The sequence below is a fragment of the Poecilia mexicana genome, unplaced genomic scaffold, assembly GCF_051168715.1.
Source record: "Poecilia mexicana isolate PSO_F unplaced genomic scaffold, ASM5116871v1 scaffold_18, whole genome shotgun sequence".
Taxonomy (NCBI): Eukaryota; Metazoa; Chordata; class Actinopteri; order Cyprinodontiformes; family Poeciliidae; genus Poecilia; species Poecilia mexicana.
Window position 1 is genome coordinate 7762069 of NW_028263387.1, and position 8852 is coordinate 7770920.

General features: G+C 41.7%; 1 protein-coding gene across 5 annotated transcripts in view; it reads left to right on the forward strand.

The window, feature by feature from the left end:
- LOC106926942 (phosphatidylinositol-binding clathrin assembly protein) overlaps positions 1-5778 on the forward strand; it is a 112468-nt gene extending 106690 nt beyond the window's left edge. For 4 of the 5 annotated variants that reach the window (XM_088015829.1, XM_088015831.1, XM_088015830.1 and 1 more), the window contains one exon: positions 28-5778. In XM_088015829.1, the coding sequence (XP_087871955.1) occupies positions 28-42 (15 nt within the window). In that variant the 3' untranslated portion in view covers positions 43-5778. Of the gene's footprint in view, position 1 lies in introns of all 5 variants that reach the window. The other variant, XM_088015832.1, reaches the window with a different exon arrangement.
- The last annotated feature ends 3074 nt before the right edge of the window (positions 5779-8852 follow it).

The window sequence follows — 8852 nt, forward strand, 5'->3', positions numbered from 1 at the left end:
TTCTGTCCTCTGTCTCGTCCTGTTCAGATGCAGTTTATGTAATCCATTCAGGGGGAAGCTGAGTGCCAAAAGCGACAAACAAAGCAGCAGAAAAAAAAACAAAAAACTCACGAGAGGACGATCGAACGGAGGGAGGAACGATTTGATCAGGCGAACAAAGAGACACAGACAAGCTGACCGACAGACACCAAAACAGAAGGAGGCGATGAGGGGCGGAGGGGGTGGGACTCTGTTCCGGCTGGAACAACTGCTGTCGTGTGTGTGTGTGTGTGTGTGTGTGTGTGTGTGTGTGTGTGTGTGTGTGTGTGTGTGTGTGTGTGTGTGAGTGTGAAGCTTCTCTGTGTTTATCATTTATGTTTTAAATCGTGCAGACGGAGGGATGGGATGGACGGACGTCTGGCTTTCACCCAGCCTGTTCGGTTCGGTGTCTGGATCCAGAATTAGCTTTATTTCAAACTGGTGCTATTTTGTCCTCTCTGAGTTCCTGTCTACCTGCAACAGCAACTTGGGAGCACTTATAAGAGGACGTGTGTGTATGTGTGTGTGTTCGCAGCAGTTGTTCCAGGTAATACAGCCTCTCCTCCCCCCTGAGTCTCTGTTTGTTTTCAGAGAGAAACGTAGAGGCACATTTTCTCAAGTATGTTTCCTGTAATTTTTCAATCCGTGTATTTTTTTTTTCCCTTCTGTTTTTTTTTTGCCTTTAACGTTATCAGGGCTTGTACAGCAGTTTGTCGGAGCGTCAAACAGTAGCTGAGCGTTTTCTCCTCATGGCTTCTTAAGCTCTGCCGCTCGCACATCCAGACGGGAGATTGACGAAACGTCGGGACAAAAAAAATAAAAAATAACATAAATTTGTCTCAAGGGCTCGTCCCACCAGGGAAACGCAGCAAAACGTGTCCAGATGTTGCAGAGATTGTTGACTTACAGCTGCGTCATGAAAACTGCTGGAAACCTGCCAGTCTGTGTGCTTCTAGTCTGCTCATGGGTTGGGTTCTTCACGTACAATGTCACATGAAACTGATTGAATTTGACCCTAAAAGTAATCAATGAAGCTGTGTATATAAGCAAAAAAAAAAAAAAAAAAAAAACCTTATTTGAGTGTGTACGTTTTTCTTTTCTTCTCACATGGACTGTTTACCCATCTGTGCAAAGATAGTGAACATTATTATTGCAGTCAGTAGATGCTCAGATTGTGTGTGTCTCTTTAAGTCGAGGGCCTTTGTGTGCGTCTTCCTCAGTGATTGATGAGAAACAAATCCAGCACACTGAGGTTACGGCTGTTCTTAAAGGGACATGCGCAGTCTTCTAGTCGAGCAGTAAAGGGATAGTTTGAAATCTTTTAAAGCAAAGTGCCTGTTGAGAGGCTATCTGCAGGAGAGAGTGATACGTTTATATTCTCTGGATTTGAAAGCTAAAGCTAACGTCTGAAACGTACCAAGTTTAAAGCAAAGAGGAAGAAGTCCAACCTCAAACTTCTGAGCGGTTTCTGCAGATGAAGCTTTACATTTGGGTCCTTATTTACAGAGAACCATTATTTACATGACAGATTGATAGACAAATACATTCTATATGGGAAGTTCATAAGTCACAAAACACAAAAAATACAGATCTATTAAAAAAGCAGTAACATAAAAACAAGTTGGAGGTAGTGTGCCATCAATAATCTTTAAATCTTCGATTTAAAGTACCTTAAAACCAAAAGTATAACAGCAGTTTAAATGAATGCTACTTTATTGGTTGTCACACTTTTTTATGTCTGCTATTCTGACAGAAAATTCTCAATGTTCCAACCTCTGTACACGTTTCACACAGGAAGACATTTAGAGGCGCACCACCTCCTATCTCTGCCTAAATATCAGCTTATTTGTAAATAACTACCCAAAGTAAACGCTCATAAAGTAGCGTTCGGATGAGTTATTAACTGGGAAACAGAGCCTCTCCTTAAAAAGCCTGAATGTTCCTTTAAAGAAAGTGTTGTTTTTGTTTATCCGTGTTGAATATTCAAAGTATTTTTGGCTGACTAAATTGTTGCTGAATTGCCGATTGAACTGTTGCCACGACAATAAGGATGAAATGTGTATTTTTCTGTCCAGCGGGAATCTGGTCCTGCTTGTGACGGTCGCTAGGCGACCCGCTTGGATCGGTCCAGACTTCTAAAACCAATAGATGCGGCTCCCTTTCAGCAGATCCACATCATGACTGATGATGATGATGATGGCAGCGCAGAGCGAGTTTGTTACTGAATCGAGTCGACTTCACTTTCAATTGCACTGAATCAGAGCGAGGCGGGAAGCGCGCCGCTCCACGGTAATGGTGGGAGGGGTGGGGGGCCGCGGCGGGGTCTCTTCAGGCAGAACATCTGTCCTCATGAGTCGTGGCTGTTTGTGCATATTGCACCGTGGGCTGTTCTCACGTGTATGCTTACACATTTTTGTGTAGACTTCTTTTTTTTTTTTTAACCCATTGAGGGCTACTTCTGAGGGTCAAATTTTAAGTCGTACTTTAAGCCCACATGTTTGATACAATTTTTTTCTTTTTTTTTTCTTTCTAAAATCAAAATATTGCAAAAATGCACATGCGAAAAAGTTGCACTGAAGTGGCTAACTCCCAGTAGTAGAGCTGTCGAGGTTTCTTTAAGGATAGAGATTTGTTTCCGTGTAGTTTTGTAGGGTTTAAAGAGCTCTCTCGTCTATCGGCCATTTTGCCGACTAACGTTTCTTTTTTTTTTTTTTTCCTGCCACTCTAAAGTTGAACTTGAAGCTTTGTGTATTCCCATCAGGGTTCGGCATTCCATCGGTGACGGTCCGGCCTCAAACTCATCGTCCGTTCTGCTGTGAATCCTCCAGAATGTCGCCTCAGTTTTGCCAGCATCGCTGATCTAGTGCTGCAGCACCTATTTTTGGCCTGTTTAGTCTGTATTTAGTCTGTGTAGATATGTAAAGTGCTTACAGTTTCTGTGTAGATCGTCCCAGCTGTCGCTGTGAGTTAGACGCTGCTCTTTAAAAGCTTCTCGTCAGTCTTGTGTTAGCTTAGCCTAGCTTCTTCTTATCCCGCCGTAGGTTCTCCCGCTGCGTCCTGTCCTCTCTGCTGGTGTCTACCAAATGATAGCTGTCAGTGTTTTTTCGTCTTTTAGCTGTAGATAAAAAAAAAGTTTCTCTCAGGCTTTTTGTGGTTTGTTTCTCTCAAACTCTTCTTTTCTTGCTACTCGCATTAATCCAGTACTCCAGCATTCTTCCGTTTCTCCGCGTCTGTCTCTTTCGTCCCTGATTGGACCTGAACAGCAAAGCACACACAGATTTTCAGGTTTTTTTGTGACGAATCAATGTGATGAATGATCGTTTTGAAGACCAGCTCTTATCCTTGTGGAAGTTAGCTTCGGCTAAAGGCCAGTGTTCTCAGTTTTCCTCCCTTTTTTGTGTCAGAATGAAGGTAAATATGTAGAGAATCGTGAATACTAACGTCTCTGGGAGATGCAGATCTATAACGTGGCCTTATGAACATTTAACGGGATCAAAAGGCTTTTTAAACATGTTGAAATCACTGTTATTGCCTCATGTTGAAGTTTTAAGACCAGATCCTGAAATAAGTGATTATAAATTAAAGTAGCCTACCTGAATTTAGCCAACTTAGCCTATGTGAAATTTCAACTAGAGACATTCTGATCAGGATTTGTTGCAACAATTAATATACTTTAAATCCTCATCAGCTTTAAAATGCAGAACAATAACATTTCAGTTTAAAGAAAATCACTTCCTGCTTTGGCTGATGTTGATTTTCATGCAGTAGAAGTTTCCTGAAGCTAACTATAGCGTCTTTTCTTGCTGTTGTGATATGGCTCGTTGATAATTCAGCGAGTGATGTATTTCAGCAGGGGTTGATCTCCTGCTTCGTCAACTCGGCGCTTTTGTTTTGGACGTTTGAAAATTTCAGCTGCCTTTCTGCACAGCTTTCCCTTACCGCAGCACAGAGAGTTGGTCCCATTAAACTGATATAGAGGAAGGTATTAGCTGACGTAAAATCAGACGGTAATTACGGATCGCTTTGATAGTCGTTTGTTCAAAGACATGGATAGGTTTCTTTTAAAAATGCCTTGATCAGATATTTTGGATCACGTTGGGACAACCTTAGTTATCCTGGTCATGGTTCCACTCACCTGACCTGGGGTGGAAACTTCTGGATGTTTTTAGCCGTCTACTGGCTTCTGTTGAGGGCTTCCTCAAAGATGTCATTCAGCATGGTAGAGTTGGACAGTAGCAACTTTTAGTGACCGAAAGTTTGGTTTATGATGAGAAAGACTTCAACTCTGGGTCTTCATGAATTCCCATGAGGTTTTGAACCCTAAAATCTCCTTGTTACAAAGCAGAACGGCTGGCCTCTTGTGAGACTTTCTCCAGACCTTAATGACGCAGCTCGCTTTTCCTCGACTCCAGCAGTTTCTCTACATATGATTGACAGATTTAGCTTTTTTTATGTTCAAGGCAGGGGACTGTGTTCTTAGGCCAGTCTTCGTCAGCCAGTAGTTATTACAGTTTTATTGTGTAGGTTTAACTCTCTGGACAGGCTCTCGACTCGGTTTGAGGCTACCTTTCTGGACTCTTAAAGCAGCTGCTGAATCTTTGCGTCGTTGTAGCATGAAGCCAATGCAGAGGAGGATCAACTTCGATGTCAAATCCGAACGTCTGATTTCTGCGATTGTAGCAGACATTCAGAGAGCAGGGTCCACCCTGGCAAGCGGCCGCTCAGTGAGCGCATGGTGTCGTCTTTCTCAGTGTTTTCGTCCTCAAACGCATGACAGCGGTGGCGACCTCCCCTCTTGTTGAAAAAAGCGGCCCAAACTAGGCGAAGGAACTGGTTGATCGGACTCGACCAATCACTCACCCGTCCAGGGAACCGTTCGGGCTGAAACCGACACGTTTTCTTTCTGTTTTTTATTTGGACTGTTGATGAATGAGCCAGTACAACGAAAAGCGTTGCCAAACTTCTCCGGTGTTCTCCCAAAGAGCTCGCTTTGTTTTCTCCTGCGGCACACGCCCTCCGCCGTTGATGCGGGCGACGTTTGTGGCAGAACCAGAACCCGCCAACCTGAACAAAGAGCACGCGCGACAGAGAGAGACTTTGATAGATGTCCTCGTCTCATCAGTGAGTTGGTGTGTTCAAAGATTTCTTCTTCGTGCACGCTCAGATATTTTATTTTTTACATTGTTTTTTTTGTTGTTGTTTTTGGTAAACCCCCAACCCTCGGATTGCTGCCTCACTATTCTGTATATAAAGAAACTCACACGCGACAACGCAGCTTACAGGCATACCCTCATAATAATCCGGGTTTATTTTCATTTACCCATTTTTATTTTACCTGTACATGAAGATATTAGCGTCCTAAGCAAGCGTGCAGGTCTGACTCCCGCTGTGGTGGGAGCGGGCTGAAACAGACGGACGGAGCAGATCTGGAGGGCTGCGAACCGTCGCCGTACATCAGGATCAGCCGTGACTTCTCAGCGATGCCAAATGTTAATCTCTCTATTTTCTCCTCCGTCTCCTCCCTCTCTCCTACCCCTGCCCCCGTCTCTTTGTACATTGTTTTCTATTTATTTAAAAGCAGAAATATATGGAGTGTATCGAGCATGGAAAAGCAAACAAATGTTACAGTTGATTTTAAAAAAGAAAAAGGATGGGCTTTTATTTTACAGCAAGTATATTTGTTTATTCTAGGGATTTGGTTCCTCTTTATTTTTTTTTTGTTTCTTTTTTGGAAGAATAAAGTCATTTTCCATTCCTAAACATTTGTCTGGGTTTTTTTTTATTTATTTTATCCAACAGTGGAAACAAGAACACAACACATACAATGCATGTTTAGGTTTATAAAATGTGCAATACAATGTTTTTCAAACTTGTTTTTCCTAAATTCAGGCCTTCTGCTTATTCATGCACATTTTGTCACATTACAGCACCAAGCTTTGATGCATTTCATAGAGGATGTATGCGATAGGCTAACGCTAAGTAGCAAGATACACTGCTCAAAAAAATAAAGGGAACACTCAAATAACACATCCTAGATCTGAATGAATGAAATATTCTCATTGAATACTTTGTTCTGTACAAAGTTGAATGTGCTGACGACAAAATCACACAAAAATCAATGGAAATCAAATTTATTAACCAATGGAGGCCTGGATTTGGAGCCACACACAAAATTAAAGTGAAATGTTCCCTTTTTTTATGACATAATTTTCAATATTTCTTACAAAATATCTGAAATGTCCTGTATGCTTTTCTACATTCAGTCGATCATTTATCTGCAGTAGCTGCACGTATCTGTACCAGCTTTGCACATCTTGAGACTAGACATTTGGCTCAAACTCAGACTTTGATTAGACCATCCTAACATGTATATGCTTTGATCCAAACTAGATCTGCACATCATCAAAACAAATAAACACTTTGATGCGTCAGAACCTGGATGAGCTGCAATACTTGATAAAACCATAAAGCTCTCCAGCGAAAAATCATGAAATAAAATATCCAACCGTCAGTTTCTGACGTCAAGTAGGATTAGGTCACAACCAGCGCCATCTAATCCACCTCTCTAGGTGGATTAGCATCAGTCTGGACCTAGGTGTGATTGAGATGCTGCAGTGAGACTTTAAATGGGCCATTCATGCTTTTGAAACCCTCCAATGTGACTAAATTAAACAATTCTGGAAGGCAGGGTGGATCAAATGAAAAGAAAAGACTAATTTTCAGTTATTCCAAACATCTACTGACAGTTGTTTCTGCTTCAGGTGGCACAACCAGTTATTAGGGTTAGGTGGGGAGCGATCCCTTTTTCCCTTGAGAACAGGTTTAGTTAGCCGTTTTCCCCACAATAAACTAAACAAGTCTGTCTGGGAGTTGATATTTTTCACAAGGAAGTATAAATCCTGAACATGACAGTACTGGTGAAGAAATTTGCCTTAGAAAATTTGCTTAAAAATGAATTATTTGAAAGAAAAATATTCCTTCCCTAAACAACCAAACAAAGAGTCTGTGTTTTTTGTGTGTTTTTGTTTTAGACCAGTTATAAAACTGGTCTAAAATGTCTCTGGATCCAACTGGACATGCAGCGTAGGCAGCACAGCAGATGGTTACCATGGTGACTGAATGATGACTGGTGGAGAGACATGCTGAAAATGCCCATCTAAGTTCTTCACAAGAGTGAAAGGGTTAAGTTTTTATAATATACAAAATAACAAAACGCATGTTAGGAAGATCTATTATGACATTTTATGTTTGATTTGGACAAATTGATCTTTTCTGTAGATTGTAATAAATTAGAAGAACTTTGATTTACAAATTGGACTGTATGTGGTTGAATATAAGACACGTATTGCCTTTTGCAGTTTTCATATAGCTTTAAATTAAAATCAAAGTCTTCAACTGAATTAAGGTCCACATTAATTTATTCAAGTTGTTTTTTGGGGGTTTAAATATCCCAAAAGCAAAAAGCTTTTATCATGTTTTAAAAGTTTCACAATTAACTCTGAGCTCACACCAAGTATTAAAAAAACGACCCTGCATAATAAAACTGTTGTAAACGATGGAGCAGCTTCACTGCCACAACACAATGGGCCGGTCTGAAGAAAACACTTCACTCAGCCGTTTTACAATCGGCAACAGAACGGCACATTAAGTTTCTGTGGAGAGGACGCCTGTGACCCGTCTCCTTCGGCCTCGGCTGTCCGCCACGCTGCGCTTCACTTGGCTGAGCTTCACACAGGAGAACAAAACAGCTGAAACCTGCACGACAGAATGAAACCGGCTGCACACCCGCCTCTTTGTACGCCGTCACGAAAAGAAACTGAGCCGTCCTTTTCAGGTTCCCATCTCAGTTTAAGGCGTCCAGATCAGATCAGCTCTGTCGCATCCTTGTTTGTTTTGTGTATATTTGTGTATATAATCTCCCGCTGTAAACCTGGGAACACGTCTGGCTTTTCTGTTATTCCAGCAACACTTACACAGTGAGGGATTAAAACGGCTTCCTGACAGATGAGGCTGTTTGTCTATGTCTGTTTCTAGTGTGACGCATTCGGCCTTATTTCAGTGTTTGTGACTGGAAGCCTTAACAAAAGGGCCCGTCCCTGCAGCGGTCCTGTGCTGACTGAATGCTCTGACCTCCTCCAAAGGCTGGTAGTTTATCTGTGAGTCCAGGATAAAACACACTAATCACTCATAACACGACAGCCACTGACAAGTACTGCTTCAATAGGTTCTCCTGGGAAAACCTGCATCCTGACTTTCTCATGGATGTCGCCACCAGCAGAGCCTTGAGCCCTTTTTCTCATTTTTGTCCCGTTTCAACCTCAAACGTCAGTGGATTTTATGAGGGCCTAAGACAAAGTTATGCTTAACCGTGTAGTGAAAGAAAGGTTGTATTTAACATTGTTCTAACAAAACCTTACAGGTGGATCAACCAAAGGGAAAAGGTTCTTTAACGCAGTGTAGTCACAAACTACGGCCACTCTTTTAACATGAACGAACTGGCAGTAGCGTAAGCGACCCTTTTAGATTCCTGTCACAAAACATGTTTCCACTAGTCCTAGAAACTAGAATTAGTTTCTAGAACCCGCAGTCCCCCCCAATAACTAAAACTTGTTTTAATGTAGCAACTCATAAGTTTGATAAGAGCAATTTTTAAGCATGGCGCCATGCCAGTCTCCACCACTGGATGGCGGTAATGCATCCATCGCTTGATTAAACAGCTCTAGGAGAACTAGCCTGTCTCTAAGATTCAAAAGCTGAGAAATATTTAAAATAAAAAAATAGATGAAAAACTCCCAAATCACACAGCTCTGCCCAAGAGAATGGAGACAATCTCT